Here is an 18,330-nt window from a genome sequence, read left to right on the forward strand (position 1 = left end):
TGGCATAAAGCATCCTAAAGTCTACTTGATGGAGAGGTGTGAGGAGCAGGACCTTTTCTGTTTGCTGATTTTGGCAGCTTTGGTTTCTGTGAGCTCATGGCTTGACCATGCATGTAATCCCTGGGCTATCATTCTTCCTCCCTTCTTATGAATGAAAAAACCATCCAGAGAGGGGGAGTCACTTCCTCATGTCTCACTGTAAGCTGCTCAAAGATGCAGCAAGCTGCTGTCTTAGAAGCTCTCATGTTCTCTGCTCTGTCCTTCTCCAGATGATTGATAAATCTCCACAGAGGCGGAGCGATGACAAAATTTCCACTCCCTAATACCTTTGAAACTTAAGATCCAGGCAGGCTCTTCCAGGCCGAGCTTACCTCATGTGTTTCCTTTGATGTGTACATGGCCTCGATGTTCCAAAGGCCAGCTGCTTGAAACTAACTCCTTTCCCTGAGCTCAGGCATTGTGGCCCCAGAAAGCAGGGATGCAGAGCAGCCGGACCAACTCACAAATAGCAGACAGAAAGCAAATCCTAAGAGCTGCATCTTTGGGTTCTTTGAATACAAAACCAGAGTGATTAAAAAGGGACCTGGGGTTGGGGATGTTGCTCAGTGGGTAGAGTGCTTGCCTAGTGCGCATTAATTCACCAATACTACAGTAATCCCAGCCTTCCAGGAGGCAGGGAGATCAGAAGTTCAAGGTCATCCACAATCAGTTTGGTGTCAGCCTGGACAGAGAACCTGCCTAAAAATTTAATAAAAATAAGAGAACTGGAAAAAAAATATTCTTAGTTTTGAGATTCTCAGGAGGCCCAGACTGGCCTCAAACTTGCTATGTAGCAGATGTCCCTGAAGTTTTGGTCCTGGGATTACAGATGTGGCCCACCTTGTTTGACAAACTATACTGAATGGCTGTAGAGAACCAGCTTGGAAAATACTTCGGAACCGGAGTGGGTAGGTATGTCTGCTGCCAATGTGATGTCAAGTACAGTTACTGCCTGGCTGTCCAGTGGGAACCAGCTGTTCCCAAAGCCACAGCCTTAGCACCGGAAGTGGTTATCCTGTTTCTGCTCTTCAATCTGTCTGATTCAGCGTGGGCAGGTGTATCTGGCTGGTTCAGACCAGGTCTCAGGAAAGTAAATGGCTTTCTTGATGGAGTTGACTAGTTACTTTCCTCACTGGTTCCTACCAGGTATTTGGTAAGAACAACTAAAGAAAAGAAGGGCTTATTGTAGCTTGCAGTCAGAGGGCACAGTCCACCGCAGTGGAGAAGGCACGCAGGAGTGGCATGAAGCGGCTGGTCAAAGCATCTGTGTCAGGGGCTGGAGGTGCAAACACTGATGCACCGCAGGGCGGCAGTCTACAGAATGGTGCTGTCAAGTGGGCCTTCCCTCCTTAGTTACACCTTTCTGGAAACATCCTAAGGTGTTTTCACAGTGAACCTAAATCCTACCAAGTTGACTGTCATTATTAGCCACCACAGGTGACCTTAGCAGTCCTCCAGGACTTGAACAGTATGGTTTGCAAACAGGAAGTCTAGATGCTGCATACAAACTCAAAACCAAAAACCTTCCTTCCCATCACAGGCATGGATGCTGAATCAAGGGGATGACTTCCTTCCAAAAGGCACAGGGCCAAGGAAAATGTTTTATCTCCTGTGTGGGTACCAACCACAGACTGAATGGGGCACAAATGAGCAATCCCAGGCTGCCCATAGCTGCTTCTTCCCACACAAGGCTGTCAAACAAAGGTACAGCTGCTTTCCTCTGGCAAGCGAGCATCTGCCTCCTGAGGACAATTATTTGTGGATGACTACACATATTACACCATTTACAGTGCCGGTCTTTCAACTGAGCAAGATCACAGCAGAGTGCCAGGTACCCATGGCCATGATGAGCACACAGGAGGCAGAGGTGTAGACGCAGGTGTGAGGTAGGAGGCAGAGGTGTAGATGCAGGTGTGAGGCAGGAGGCAGAGGTGAGATGCAGATGTGAGTCCAGCTCAGTCTATATAGCAAGCAGCAGGCAGAGTTACACAATGAGACTGTCAAAAAACACAGATGGTCAGGGCAGACAAGGTTCATCTAGATACTTACATATGGGGATTCAAGACTTTACAAACCCAACTAGACGAGAAGCACTCAGCAGGTTCCCTGCCCCACCAGTGGTCAGCTAAACAACCCCCCGGGGCTGAGGAAGACAATCTCAGTGTCTTGTCTGCAGGGAATGAAGACAACTGTACTCACACACACAGGCATGTATACACACAATTAAATAAAAATTTAAGAAAGGCTCATGAAGACATAATTATTAAGTGCCAGGTGTTAGAAACTTAAGAAGCTAAGTAGCCAGAATTTAGTGGCATCTGGCAACTTCAAATTTCAAAGGACAATAAAATACAGCTTTGTAGTTAAAGGCCACCCAGAACACTCTAGAGGGCAAGGACTCAGATCTGACTGAACCACTGTTCAACAGACTTGCTTATGGGGCTCTCGGGAAGTCAGCTCTGACCTAACGCCAAGCACCGTCCAGGATGATGTTTCAGAGTGCTGGTGGGTTGGGTTCGTCCACTGCATTGAGCTGGAGGAAGTTCACCCCAAGGTGTGCTGTCAAGAAGCTAAATGAGCATTACCATTCTGTTTTCTCACTTTCGTGTGTATAACAGACGTCTGAGGCTAATAATCACTCCACATAGAGACAGGCTCTTCTTTCACACCCAGATTCATTGATAATGCCACAGGTGGGCGGCTATGTCTACCAGGCACCTGTGCGCCAGGGATCTCTACTAGTGTGGCAAGCACTTTACCTCTGTTGCTTTAAATACTTGGGGCTACAATAGGGCCCCAAATACCTATGTGTAGTCCCCGTCAGCTGGAATAGACTTTCAAAACGGGCTACACAGCAGTCATCTCTGGCGGACCTCAGTCATCCAAGGATTCACCTGTCTTTACCTCTCATCTTGCTTTAGGAATGCTGGAAGTATTTAGGCCCTACTACGACTGTATTTTAAGTCGTTTCTGGGGATTTGAACTCAGATTATTCATCTCCACAGCCCAATTATGTGTTGGGGGGGGGGATAGCAACCAAAACAAAAGCCAACCAATAAAATCCCACTGTTAAAAAGTCAGGAATAGCTGGTGGTTATTAAAGCACACGCCTTTAATTCCAGTACTCCGGGGAGGCAGAGATAGGCAGATTTCTGAGAGTTAAAGGCCAGCCTTTAGCCAGTGAGTTCCAAGACGGGCTCCACAGTTACGGAGAGGCCCTGTCTTGAAAAACAAAGTCAGGAATATACAACAGAAGCGGCACTACCTTATGTCCACGTTCCTACGTGCACATGTAGAGGCCAGAAGTTACCTATAGCTTCCTCAGTTGCATTCCACCTTCGCTGCTGAGACAGGGTCTCTCTCTGAACATGGAATGGTATTTGGCTAGACCAGCTGGCCAGGAAACTCCAGGACCTGCCTGTCTCTGTCTCCAAAGCATTCGAGTTACAAGCGCTGCCATGCTCAGCATTTTCCATGGATGCTGAACTCAGGATCTGTGCAGCAGCACTTGATTACCCACCGAGTCATCCCAGCTGCAGCGGCACCACTAAGGTGTGCACCAATTACTCCCAACAGTCTTTGCCCTTACATACGTGTGGCATTTTCAGGGGCTCCAGGTTATTGCTAACGTTCAAGAAATAAAAATCCAGCCTATTTTGTCCATCACTGTGTCCCTCCTTATACCAAAAAGGAAAGCTATAAAAGACGTTAAAACAATGACACGATTTTTTATGGGAGTATTTAAAAATAAAAATTATCATTCATAGTAAAGACAAAAAAATCCTAAAGGTGATTTTAAAAAGTTCCTTCTTAAAGAGAAAGGGGGAAATTAGGGCAAAGTCCAGGTAGAAAGCCATTCCTGTCAGTGAGAAAACTGCCTGCGGTCCGCTGTCTTCTTGCTGATGTGTTTAAAGATCTTGGACTTCTCCACTTTCTTTGTTTTCTGGTAGCCAAATCCACCGCCACCTCCTCTCTTTTTAAGCTTGCCATCATGGCTGCTCACGTCTACAGATGAATGTTAAGGAGGCGAAGCAATAAAGAGGACTCCAAGCTGCATCAGAGAAAACCTCAACATGGCCAGCACTACCCCTGTGCCACTCTCTGCTTGACAAACGGAGACGTGGGACCTGAGGCCGGGCAATGAACATGCATGAGACCAGGAGTGAGAGAGAGCTTGTACACAAAAATGAACAGGAATGACTTTAACCAATCTGTCCCGGATTTCCCTCACGAGTTACTGCAGCATAATTAAAAGCAGCCTTCCTCATATTGAATAGCCAATACACACACACACACACACACACACACACACACACACACACACACACACGATTGCAATGGAACCACCTGGGAGGTTCCTTTGCTGTTTACCTGGAGCAAGGCTTAGGTCTGTTTTCTGTGGCTAGCCTTGCCATTTCCTTATAGATAAATAACCTTCTGATGACCGTACGAGGCCAGGAACCTTGAAAGCTCTTACCCAACTCTCTCTAGTTGCTTCCTACTTCTGCTTTTACACCGAAGACACAAATAACTACCTGCCTCTCACTGACAGTGGTACCCCCCACTGCCCTGCTCAATATCATTCTGTGTGTATGGATGTAGTGCTCTACAACCTTTGGAGATGTTTGGTTCTCCCCTTCCACCATGGGTCCTGGGGGTCAAACTTGGGTTGCTAGGCTTGCTGGGAAAATGCTTATATCCACTGAGCCATCCTTAGTTCTTTAGAGATTTAAATCCTGAGCTACCTTAGCCTGGTAATGCCCAGCCCAGTGACAAGTCCTTGCCGACCCCTTCTGTGCTACTGCAGACAGACACAGGCTAGGATGAACATCAGAGCCTTTGGCCGGCAGCCGTTCCAACTCACTGCTAAGACCCACACCCCGCTAAGGCCTGTAATTGCAATAAATTGTAATAAATAACGAAGAAAGGATACTCAGATCAACGAAGGGAGGAACCTTAAAGCCAAAGGACAGAGCCACCTGAGGCAAGTTTAAGTTGTTCACATCGAAGATCTGCTTGAGAGAGTGGGAGTCGTAGGCTCGTATGTAGGACTTGTATGCTTCCTGCGCGGACTTATGGAGAAAATAGTTCTTTTCGATCAGCTTTTCCAGCTAAAACAAAGAAAAAGGGCAGATTTCAACTATTAGAACAATTATCCTACAAAACCACTCGTCTTTGTACACTTGATCTGGCTTTGAACTCTGGGGAAAACAGGTGGAAAGGAACCTTAAGAGCAGCATCATCTGCAAGTGGGAGGGAGCCTGGGGGAGTGACTGTGAACTCCGTAAGGCAGCACTGACAGGTGACCTCTCCCCTCGGAAGACTACACAAAAAGCATACCTGAGACTGAATATCAGAAACTTTAGACCAGGAAAAGTCGAACTGATTCAGTGGAACCTAGAGAAACAAAGTTCAGGTGTTAGTAAGAGGGAACTCAGGTTTAGCTGCATAAAAGGTTGTAAGTGTCCCATCAGTAGCCACAGCAAGGGGGCAGCGCTGGAGATTCCCGGGCTCATGGAACCCCAGGACAGGGACTGTGTGATCTGCTGCTTGCTGCCTCTTGTCATTAGGTGTTCCATCTCTGGCCTGCTGAGTTGACATGAATACGCCGTGGGAGCCTACATTTCTTCCTCTTCAAAAGCTGATAGGAGGAAATGAGCAGAGGCAGGGGCCACTAAAGCTCTACCCCTAAGATTTCCAGGACTGTGACATTCAGGGTGATAAATGACTACTTTCCCCCTTTTTCCTAATAGGGTTTTACTATGTAGTCCTGGCTGGTCTTGAACTTGCTGAGACCCTCCTGCCTCTGCTTCTTGACTGCTGGGATTACAGTTATGTAATCCATACCAGGGATAACTACTTTTTTCCCCCTCTATACCAGGAGAGGGTCTTTAATACCGCTCTGCCTTGTGCCTGAGGCTTGTGATACCAAGCCTGGTGACTCTAGCTCCCCAAGGATTCATTATCACCTCTTACTTAACTAGGAAAGCACAGAAACTGTGTTTGTGCTATGGACTGGGGAAGAAAACAGGTCTGTAAGAACCTCCTGCCTTCCCCTCAAAGAGCTTGCCTGCAGGTAAGTAATGGAGCATTTGGGTGCTGGGAGCACAGAGGGTTGGAGACAGACAATTCACTGAAATCAGTGTCCTGTGGAGATCCAGAAAGAACAGCAAGGAGAGTGCAAAGGCCTCAGGGCAATTTCAGAAACTGTGCCTTATTACAGGAAGGGGAAATGCACATGGTAAGACTGTGCTAGGAAGGTGTCATGGTGCCAGTCAGGGACAAGCTGGCCCGCCATGTACCCACTAGGCCTATCAAGAAGGAGGCCAATGCAGTCTGGATGCATTCTGTTCTGGCAGGCTGAGATAAGGGCAGACAGGTGAGCTGGGGATTGAGCAGATGGTGACTGGAATATATGCAAAGCACTTTTCCAAAAAGGCAGAGAGGAGCAGAGCCAGGGCAGTGTCAGCCCCGAAGGGAGCAGTAGGAGGCTGAGTTGAGGGCTGAAGCAGGAGCTGCGCAGGGAGACTTGAGATGGAAAAGCACTGGCAGCCTGGGGAAAGAGTCAAGGGAGGGAGGCTGGTGCACAAGGGCACAGATCTGCTGCCCTTCTGAGATCTGCACAGCAGACTGCAGGGATGCTAGGGGAGCGGGCAGGGTTGACCAGGGCTGCAGAGAACTGGAAAAAAGAACTCCAACAGTGCTGGGGATTGAGCCCGTTCCTCCTGTCAATGCCTCCTGTGCCAGGAGCACATGCCATCTCACCTAGTGACTCTGTACCTGTTATGACAGCATCTCCTCAACTTCAGTCAACATCTACAGAGATGGCACCTGGGGAGAGTCCTCACAGTGGGAGTTTCCTCCCAACTCAGGGTTTCCCAAACAAACGCCTTTACCTTGGATTGCTTCAAGTAACGAAGGAAACCCAACTCTTCAGGGCGCAGGATGAGCAGGGCATGCCCTCTTCCGTTCAGGCCCCGAGCCGTTCTACCCACACGATGAATGTATTCCTGTAGTGAGGCAGAAAAGCTGGGTTATGAGTTCACATTCAGCATTTAGACTCCGTCCTGTGATCAACGGAAGCATGCCAGCACACCTGCATGCCAATCACAGGGCAGGGCAGGGCCAACTTCACCCTCACCACACCCGCCACACACTGGGCCAGCATTCCCTCTGCAGATATCACCCCTTAGCAGGGACAGACACGAACACAAGATAAGCTGCACACACCAGCCATATTAACACCGTGTAAAGGAAGCCCCACAAGCCAAATACTACCTAGTAAGATTAACTATAAGGTGTAGTTCATCTTCAGAATAGCTCTCTATGAAAATTATGTTTCAATGCTAGTCAACAATTTATTATAACTCATTGCTTCTTCAAAGCACCCCTTTCACGTGTGGTGTATGCACCTATGTGTAGAAGTCAGAGTGTAGACCAAGATACTCTCTACCTTCTTGTTTTGAGGCAGTATCTCTCAACCTGGAGCTTGCTGTTTCAGTTAGGTTGCTGCACAAGCCCTGGGAACCCATTTGTCTCCATCCTCCTGTCACTGCTGGGGTTACAGATGTATTGTACTCTACCTGGTCTTTACACGGGTACCCATTCTACTACAGACATTACTGACCTTTACTTATCTACTTCCTTACATAATTGCTATTTCCTTCTGAAACCAGCTGGACACACCAGTCCAAGGATCTTGTGTTCCTAACTTAAAAGTCACAGATACCCCTTAAACCTCTTTGCACATATACCCCTAAGGTCCCTGACACTTATTAACACCAGTAATACTCTACAGCGGACCAAGCAGCTGCTCTGTACAGGTTAAGCGTCATGGATGTGAAATGACATGTCTCCCTGAGCAGCAAGTGCACTCCTACACATAGACCCATTCTGAAGACACATGTTACCTTGGGGTCATCGGGAGGGTCATACTGAACAATCCAGTCGACTTCAGGGATGTCCAGCCCTCTGGCTGCCACATCTGTGCACAGCAGTATCCCTGAATCTGCATTGCAGAATTGGAAGAACGTGGTTGTTCGCTTATTTTGCTTTTGCCTTCCCTAGATTCAAAAGCAACAAGAGCACAAAACCCATTCAAGTTGTTTGTGAGAGTTCAATGTAAAACCAGTCAACTGCGGAGCTGCTACCACACTTTAGCACAAGCTTACTCGGGCCCAAGCCCTATGACTCCAACTGTATCCCAAGCCTGTGAAAGGGATGGTGTCTCTTGGGTGACTGTCCAGGCAGGGAGATGTCTCTGTCATTTCTAGAGTTTTGGAAGTTGCTTACTTCTTATTTACTTAGGTAATATTATATCCTTCCCGAGTCTTTGATGGAGTTGAAGAATAGATAGTTACAGTTTTCCTTTGTTATGATAAAAGATAAAATAGATATAAATATTGTAACTGTAATTCTTGCTTGATAACTGTTTTGTTACATGTAATTTTACTATGTTAAAGTGAAAGCCTTTCTTTTTTGTTTAAACAGAAAAAGAGGAAATGGTGTAGGAATGTCTTCTTTCTATGTGTTGCTTTCATTAGTTGAATAAAGAAAACTGCCTTGGCCTTTTGATAGGGCAGCCCTTAAGTGGGTGGAGTAGACAGAACAGAATTCTGGGAGGAAAAAGGCAGTGTGGCAGACGCCATGGCTCTCCTCTCCGAGATGGACGTTGGTTAGACTCATGCCGGTAAGCCACAGTCAAATGGCGATACACATTAATGGAGATGGGTTAAACAAATATGTAAGAGTTAGCCAGTAAGAGGTTAGAACTAATGGGCCAGGCAGTGTTTAAATTAATACAATTTCCATGTGGTTATTTTGGGGGTTAAGCTAGCCAGGAGTCAGGTGGGATGCAGCCCGCTCTCCTTACAACACTTACTCCTTTTTAAGTACTTTCTTTTTCAGATTTTATTAGCCTGTACTTACCTGTGTTTAGTTATAACCTTCAGTGCCAACTTCCATACTCCAATCACACTGACCCATCACCCTCCTCCATCCCCTCCCACCCCTTCAGATTCTTTCCTCTTCTAACTAATGCCCTTCTGCTTTCACGTCTGTGTGATCCAGGGAGCTTACAAGAGCACACGTGAGGGTTACTTGCAGGCAAGTGAGCACCCAACCAGTGCTACCCCACTAAAGAAATGTCACTCAAACCACCATTAGCTTCCTAAAGAGCCTCAGAGAGGGGCAGAGCCTTGTGAGGCCCTCCCACCGCCCAGTCTTCTTCAAGTAATAGCAGCTGCTTTCAGACCGTTGTCCCCTCCCTACCTGATCATCCATTGGAAGATGAACCACTCCTCCATCCCAAAGTGAACAGAACGTCATACAAAGGCTTACCCCCATTTCTCAACAAGCTCCCTGCCACCACTTACATGGATGGCCAAGACAGGCAGGTCGATGTAGTTCAGTAGCTCGTAGTGGTACTTCACAGACATACACGACGAAAAGAAGACCATCACTTTCTTCTTCCGGTTCTTCTTAAGGAATGTGAAGAGCAGAAGGAACCTCTTCTCAGAGGGACACACAACATATCCCTGAATAGGGGCAGTGAACAGATTACTCACAAGGCATTTTAGCTTCATTAAGTAACAAAATGTGTCTGAATATAGCAATATACCGCCAGGCCTTTCTGCCACATTTAAAGACTACACCAACTCCAGTTATATGGAACTATTTACTTATCAAGGCTTTACCTTGGAGATACAAAGACAGCTCAGCAGGTAAAAGGCTGAGGACCAACAGCCATCCATGTAAGAGCGCTGGGTAATTGTGTAGTCCCAATGCTCAGGAGATGGGATTAGTGCGTCAAGCTGGCTACCTAGATTAGTTAAGTCTGCAAGCCCAGGGGTCAAATTAGATTCCCCTCAATATTCAAATGGTGAGTGATCATGAAGACACCTGACTTCATAGGCATTCACTCTCAAACATACAATTCCTAAACTTGTCTCCATTAACTCAGACCTGGCACCTCTTTTCTACCTTGCACAGCAATGCACTCACTCCTCCATGTTAGCTTCCTCTCTATCACCCAACTTCCCTGGCACCTTATAGGGAGCATTTTTTTTTTCATTTTTTTATTGTTTTTAATGAGCTATACATATTTTCCCATTATGTAGATTACTAAAAACAAGTTCTAGCTGCATTGCAATCAGCAGCAACAGATGCTTCTTCCCACAAAAGCAGCATCAACAGATGCTGGCTTCCCCTGACTTCACAGTACTTTATAAGCAACTCAGAGACATCACACCCATGTCTGTTGCGCTGACTTATGTTTGTCAATCCACTTGCTCTGTTCATCACTCTGAACAAGCACCAGGGCACACGGAGACCCTACAGGGCTTTACTTATTTACTCTGTAATATGTATAAGCTATTTATTAACAGTACCTGCTCAAGTCCATCCACTGTGGCAACTTCTTTATCATCATCAACACCCACATACAATGGCTCTTTTTTCAGAGAAATTCTTGCCAAGTCTTCAACTTTTCGAGTTTGTGTGGCAGAAAAGAGCATGGTTTGCCTGCGTACTGAAACAACACAAAAATCATCCAAACCTTCCAAAGAATTTCATAATCACTTCATGATCACACTTTAAGCAGAATTTCCTGAAAGGGGATATGTTATTGGTATGGACTCCCCAGATATCATCTATAAACATAGTAACTTGGGAGAGATGAACAAATCCAATCCATCCTAAGCAAATTAAACCAAGGAATGGGTAGTTAGGGCTTCCCAGTCACCATCAATACCGTCGTGAAGTTATTCATGAGAAAAGGAGCTATATAACGCAACTTGTAGTCAATGCTTACGGAAATGCAACAGCTGCGCACAGCACACACACCTGCCAGCAGCTGAAATGAGCAGACATGCTGCACTCACAGGGCAGCATCACCGCGCATCTACAAGATGCTGGACGGGAAAAGAGGAGCACACACTGCCGCTCACTATACCTTCAAGATTTGGAAAACGTGGGCTCCTGTACAGGGACCGAGAAAGCTGCTCAACAGCAGAAAGAGAACTTATTTGTGTGGGTGGGGCTAGGGGACTGCAGTGGCCATGAACTCTTGAGGAGGACACGCCCATCATTGTGCTTGCAGTTATGATTCTCAAGGGCTACACATGTTAGAATATCAAAAATTACAGACTTTAATTTAAATGGTTTACTTATTATTTTTAAATTATGTATCTGTGCCATATGGAGATAAGAGCGGATGACAGCAGAGGAGGGACTCAGCCAAAAAGCTCAACCCTTACAAGGAATCTTTACATTAAAACTATTGAACTAGCATTTTTGCTTATGAAATGGTAATGTGTTGTAAGAAGATGCATTTCAAATTACTTCTGAAGATGACAGGCATAAACTGCTCACGTAGCCACAGGAAAATTCTGGTTATTAAAACATTTTCCCTTTAAGATCTCCAACCACATACCTCTTACTACCCCTGTGAGTCCCATGCAGATGCCACCTACTTACCTGGCAAAAGTTTAATAATTTGCTTTAATTCCTCTTCAAATCCAACATCCAAGATACGATCAGCCTCATCAATAACAAGACACTGAAGGTTCTTGTACATGAACCCTGGAGTATTCTGCATGTGGTCTAGAAGCCGGCCGGGGGTGGCCACGACAATGTTGATGCCGTTGGTGAGCTTCTGCGCTTCAGCAGACCTGTTGCTGCCACCCATGATCAGCCCGTACGTGTGAACATGGTGCGTCATCAGTTCCTTAAGAACACCAAAGGTCTGCATGGCCAGTTCTCTGGTAGGAGAGAGAATCAGGACTCCTGTTCCTGGAAGGCAAAAGGTGACAGAAGGCCATCGCCACAGGTTCTTACAAGGCTTACCTCCGACTAATTACAGCACAAAGAGACAGACACTTACCATTCCTGGGCATAAACTTTAACTTCACAATGAGCTCGATCACAGGGATGAGGAAAGCCAGAGTTTTGCCACTGCCGGTTTTAGCAGCTGCTAGAAGATCCCTTAATATTGTGGAAGAGAAGGACGTTCATTCGACTCATGCAGATGCATACTGAACACCCACCACAAGCTATGAGCAGGTTCTAGGCACTGTGTGAGGATTCCAAAACACAGTTCCCTGCCTAGCCATCTCGGCCTTTAACATAAGCCAGGCACGAATACATAGAGGGAACAATCAGTGGAACACACACGTTTCCTTTACCACCGCACAGTCTTAAGAACAGACAGGAATGCCCCAGTATCAATGTCAACCATACCTGCCTTCCAGAAGTGGCCTGATACTTTTATGTTGGATCTCAGTCATGCGCTTGAAGCCCATTTCCTCTATAGCCTTCAGAGTGTTTTCATTGACGAGGTTAGACAAGGAAGCAAACGAAGTGTCCTCAAAAGCCCCTATATGGAAGATTGTTCACTGTCAGCAAGCTGGTCTGTTCAAAGTGAGTGCTGGCACGGCTGCCTAAAACCATGCCAATTCTTAGAAGAGCGTCTCACAGTATGAGGAGATTAAGGTTCAATCACTGCTAACAGGTACTAATGAGAAAATAGTCCACAGAGAAATCAACATGTAAACATCGGGGCTGGAGAGATGCTCAGTGCTTAAGAGCACTTGCTGCTATTGCACAGGACCCGGGTGAGGCTCAGCGCCCACATGGTGGCTCTTAACCATCCAGAATTCCAGTACCAGGGGTAAAATGACTTTTAACCTTCACAGGCACCAGGCATACACAGTGCACATACATAAATGCTGGGAAAGTACACAGATATTTAAAAAGTATAAAAATTAAGCATAATAAAAACTGAAGCCTAAAGCCAACCAAAAAAGTAAACAACCTGATTCCAACAAGAGTCCTAAGAAAGCACAGCACCCCGTGGCTCTTTAGTAGTTAGAGCACCAGAGCACTCCCATGGCCTGGACATTCAGCCATGCCCTGATCAGCTGTGGCTTCTCGGCTTGGCAGTAATGATGGTCCTTACTTGTGACTGATGGTCAACTCCCAGGCTTTCTTCCTTCCAGTTCTGGGAAAACACACCCATAACCAAATCTTTTTTCTTTTTTTGGTTTTTCAAGACAGGGTTTCTCTGTAGCTTTGAAGCCTGTCCTGGAACTAGCTCTTGTAGACACCAGGCTGGCATCAAACTCACAGAGATCTGCCCGCCTCTGCCTCCCGAGTGTTGGGATTAAAAACGTGTGCCACCACTGCCCAGTCCCAAATCTTTATTTGCATTTTCAGTGTGGCATCTGATAAAGCAATAGGTTTATACTAGTTTTATAAAATAGGCTTTGTTTTATGATTTTGCCCAACTAGAGGCCAAATAAGAGTTCTGAGCATAAGACTCCTAGCACTGGGGAATACAGAGCCTGAACTAGCCACCTCCTGTAACCAGGCAAGGTTTCCAGTGTAGGTAATGTGACAATCCCAGTCCACAAACAAATCCTTCGACCTACAATTTGTTCGGCCTATAATATGAGTTGAGGTAATAAAGGTGGCCAGAGAACTCTCTTTAGGTGCATGTGAAATTCTGGACCTTGTGTATGCCAGGCAAGTGGCTGTCCTATGTATCCTGATGCTGCAAGGCACCTGACCCCCACATTCTCGATGTCAGTAGACTGTCCCAATCAGATACTTGGAGTGTAGAACTTTTGTTGCTAACCTGGACATTAAGAGTTATTTGCAGCCAGGTGGTGGTGGCACACGCCTTTAATCCCAGCACTTGGGAGGCAGAGGCAGGCGGATTTTTGTGAGTTCAAGGCCAGCTTGGTCTACAAGAGCTAGTTCCAGGACAGGCTCCAAAGCTACAGAGAAACCCTGTCTGGAGAAACCAAAAGAGTTAGTTGCTTGACTTGGGGTGAAAAATTGTCCAGGCTGAGAACCACCTCTATAACTTGTCTATTTTTCTCTTTTCTCTGTAGGCTGTGCTCAGTACTATACCATCAGATCAATTCAGCAATCTTGATTAAGTATTAAAATGGCCCAACCTCAGTATTTTAACAAGGAATAAAGCAATCGAACAAAATCCCCCAAGTCAAATCTGATTAGAACAATAAATTCTAATCTAAATTCTTGAACTTTAAGGATCCCAGAAGCTATTAGGAACACAGAGAAAGAAAAAGATGGAAAAAGTGTCTTGGTATCAACAGGAGAAGATAAAAGAAAACAGCACAAAGCTATAAAAATCATTGCTTGCTGACAATTATTGCAACAGAGAAAAGTGACTGTTCCAAGCCATCACCTGTCAGCCCCAGGGGCAGGCTGGGCACTTCCTTGTCATCTGGCTTCTCCACAGCATCTTCTGTTTCAAGAGCCACAGTGCTTTCTTCAGTTTTTGCTTTTTTGGTGTCTTGGTTTAAAAAGCAAACAAACAAAAAAGTAAATAAAACCTACTTTGTTATTAAAATAACAAGTGAGAACAAAAGAATACTTTTCAAAGTTTAACATTCAACATTTATTTGTTAGAAACCTTTTTCAGGAAGAACCTTGCTCAATATTTAAAACTTTGAGGCATAAATGATTTACAAACAAAACAATGTTTTAAAGTTACTTAAAATGTATTACATTATCCTTAATGAGTAATATCAGGACAGCCTCACACATCATGACGAAAGTAGCACATGTGCAATTAAAGCAATTTTAACTTAAATTCCTACAGACACCAGCATTTTCTCCCCTTGCCTTTACATTCTGTAAGTCACTTCTGCTTTGAAGACGAACATTAGGAGTGTGGGGCTCTCCCTGTTCCCACACAGGAAGAGGGCAATGGCTCCTTAACTGGTGATAGAAACGGGATGGCTGTGGAGTTGTAAGTGAAGGAGGAGAGGCAGAGCCTTCTAGCTTCTCACTTTCATATTCAACTTCTGCAGGATGGCTCCCACCTACTGTCCAGAACATTCCACTCACGCCTCTTCATCACTGCACACTGGGCTCCAGTGAGCAGGGAGGGGTTGCTGACCTGGCTCACCCCACCTCAATTTGTTCACTCCACAGAAGGCTCATCTCTTCACCAGAATTTACCTTCCCCTTTCTGCCTCCTGCTCTTTAAACCCTGCCCCGTACTTTCTGCTCACTTGGAAACCAGTGTTTTATATTCACAACTTTCCTTCATGTTATTTTACATATTCTGCAAAGAAGCCTCCATATTGGGGAGAGGGCAAAAGACATGAGGTACCTTATAAAATTAGCAAGTACCTTCAGACAAAAATGCTCACAGAGATACTTCCCATCACCAGACAAGATCCACACTGTCAATTAAAGTTCTGAAACTCTGAAATATGTGGAATGCAAACACTATGCCATGGTATATTCAGTTTAATTAAAAAGCCCCACTAACTGCTCACCAAACTCCTTAGTAGAGTATTAAAAACTAAAGAAATTATTACCAAATGTCAGTTTTTTCCAAGGTTAGTGAACTTAAAAACATGACACAAGTTTGGGAAAAAACTAAAACCCACCTCACTCCTCCAACAACAACATGTCTTTTAGCTGCCAGGCTAGTCTCTCATACACAGGTGCACACAGGGGATAATGCACACACTGCGATGAAGGGACACGAGCCATAGCTGAAAAGTTACCCAAACGGCAGACGGCCAAAGAAAACAAACCTACCAGGCTCTGCGTCATTTGCCATTTTCCTCTTTTTCTTCTTCTTTTTCTTTTTTGATTCTGAATCAGGAGATGGCGCTGCTGCTGTTTCTCCATTGGTTAAAGCAGTAGGTTTCTGAGGTAACTTTTCAACTTTCGAGTTTTCCACTGTCTCTTCAGGCATGCCTCCACTTTGTGCTTCTGCTGAGCCCACCCTTGCAGCATGCTTTATTGCTTTCTTAACTTTTCTGACCTTTACCTCTTCTTTGGGCACATCTTCATTGGAAGGTTGGTATAGGCTCGTGTTTGATGCTTCTGTTTAAAAACACAGAAGGTACATTCTAACACGGAAGACTAAGCTTATCAAACAACACCGACCTCCCAGAGAGAAATTTCAAGGTCTCTAGAATTGCAATCATGTAGTTTCCCTTCTGCGCTCACTGCTGTTGGTGCTCTACTGTAGAAAAGGCACATTTTCTTTAGGGGAAAAAGGTCAGAAAAGCAATTGCTTTATTTTTTAACTTCAAAAGACCCTATCTCATCTCGGCATTGTGGTCCATGCCTTTAATTCCAGCAGAAGCAGAGGCAGGTGGAGTCTGTGCAGCTGAGGCCAGCTTGGTCTACAAAGCAAGTTCCAGGAGGCACAGAGAAACCCTGAAAAAAACAAGAAAAGAAAAAAGACCTTATCTGTTTAAGGCTATACAGAAATCTGTAACAGGAAAATGCTAACAATGTCACATAACTAAATCAATGGAATTAGAAAACAGCCATGAAAAGACCTATTTCTTTTCCTTTTTGGGTTTTTGAGACAGGGTTTCTCTGTAGCTTTGGAGCCTGTCCTGCAACTAGCTCTTGTAGACCAGGTTGGCCTTGAACTCACAGAGATCTGCCTGCCTCAGCCTCCTGAGTGCTGGGATTAAAGGCATGCACCACCACCGCCTGGTGAAAAGACATATTTCTAACATTAAGTATTTGATAAACATAACCAATGGCATTCACTTCGTATTCCCACAACTATTGATTACATAATTTCACATCATTCAAACCCAATTTTCCTGGACTTAGATTAACTAAAACTTCAGTTAATAAAAACCACTTACTCAAAGCCCCAAACTAGCTCTACAAAGTTTCCCTGTTGATAGAAGGAGAATGAAAGCGACACGACCTTTACTTTACCCACACCAAGCAGCTACTAATTAGTATTAATTACTCTACAGAAACTAAATGAAGGAGCTGCCTTTAAATCCATCGCCCCCTCCGATTTCCTTCAATAACTATCTGTTGAATATTATGTGGGACGTGACAATATGCCCCAACACATCCCAGAGGATTTATTCAGCGACTCTCAGCCTGTGTGTCGCGACCCTCCCCAGGTCGCCTATCAGATATTTGCATTATTATGAGGAACTGTATTAAAGGGTCGCAACATTAGGAAGGTTGGGGACCATCGATTTATATCTTACAGAAAATCTTAACAAGCTACAGAAACTGCATCAAGAAAGGTGACATCTGTATAAACTTTTCATTTGAGGTGCGGTGCCAAAAACAAGACATTAAGGGATTTACAAGCTAAGTTGGGTCAGACAAGAACCAAGAACACAGGGAGGGCTCTGCGTTTAACATGTGATGAGGATCATTGCAGAAATAAGAGAACGGACTTGAACAAACGGTAGAAGAAAGCAGTATCATTATTGTTGGGAAAGTCAAGAGAAATGAAAAAGAATTGCTAAGCTTGGGCGGGAGATGAGATCCAGCACCTAAAGCCAGAAAATGGATAGTACCTAGACCTAAAGTTCTATATGGGGCCTAAAGATGATGGGGGAGTCTAAAACGAAGGGTAATAGATGGGTTTTGCTGGATGCCCAGCCAGCATAAGCCTGGGAAGCAAACCCGAGTTCTCCGGCTGCGACCCTGAACCGAGAAACCCTCGCGGGCAAAGGCTGGAATCAACGAAAGGTCCACTGGGTGCTGAGACCCAGGCGGCCTAGGAGCCCGCCGGAAGCTACCCGGCGCACGGCGGAGTTTCGGAGTTCCCCACATCACTCGCCAACGCGGGGTTCAACACAGCTCACCTTGCAGCTTCAGGTTTCGCTGCCGCAGCTTGATGTTCCGCTTCTCGATCTTCTTGCGCAGGAGTTTCATCTGTAAGTGCGACATGTTTGCCGGGCCGCGCTAGCAGGCTGCACTGAGCAGTAGCTGCACGTGCGTAGTCGGAACTCGGAAGCGTGTCGCGGGACCCAGAGGACCGTGGGGCAGAAATGCTTCCGGGCGAAAACGGTTCCCTTTGGAGATCGAGTTCCTCGCAGCGCCCCCTCGGGACGTGGAGGACGCATTGTGAACATTTTCGCCTTTCGTGGCGCGCGGCAAGACAAAAGCAGTTTGAGTTTTTATGAATGAGATCTAACAAAACGGCTGAGTGGAAGACAGAATTCCTCCTCACTCAGATTCTGTTCCCTTTACTGCTAGAGTGGTTCCAGTATCCGGTCAGAACACTTTTTTTTTTTTTTTGATTTTTCAAGACAGGTTTTCTCGGTGTAGCCCTGACTGACCTGGGTCTTGTAGACCAGGCTGGCCTCAGACTCACAGAGATCTGCCTGCTTCTGCTTCCCAAGCACAATTAAGTTTTTAAAACTTCTTGCTTGGTTGGCGGGCATGATAGTGCACGCCTTTAAACTCAGTACTCGGGAGATAGAGCAAGTGATCTCTGTGAATTTGAGACCAGCCTGGTTCACA

The 18,330-nt window shown here is 45.6% G+C and overlaps 1 protein-coding gene across 1 annotated transcript; it reads right to left on the reverse strand.

The window, feature by feature from the left end:
• Positions 1-2,211: 2,211 nt before the first annotated feature.
• Ddx18 (DEAD-box helicase 18) lies at positions 2,212-17,807 on the reverse strand. The gene is made up of 13 exons (XM_041646175.1): positions 17,670-17,807; positions 15,622-15,912; positions 14,252-14,359; positions 12,277-12,412; positions 11,921-12,021; positions 11,515-11,829; positions 10,428-10,567; positions 9,414-9,575; positions 7,950-8,102; positions 6,936-7,049; positions 5,380-5,436; positions 4,973-5,150; positions 2,212-4,044 (listed from the first exon to the last, which is right to left on the reverse strand). Exons 1-13 carry the CDS (start codon positions 17,752-17,754, stop codon positions 3,902-3,904), a joined length of 1,983 nt encoding a protein of 660 aa, XP_041502109.1. The 5' UTR covers positions 17,755-17,807; the 3' UTR covers positions 2,212-3,901.
• Positions 17,808-18,330: the final 523 nt, after the last annotated feature.

This window comes from Microtus oregoni, unplaced genomic scaffold, assembly GCF_018167655.1.
Source record: "Microtus oregoni isolate MIOR12 unplaced genomic scaffold, Mior012 000003F_ref0000135, whole genome shotgun sequence".
NCBI classification, from domain to species: Eukaryota; Metazoa; Chordata; class Mammalia; order Rodentia; family Cricetidae; genus Microtus; species Microtus oregoni.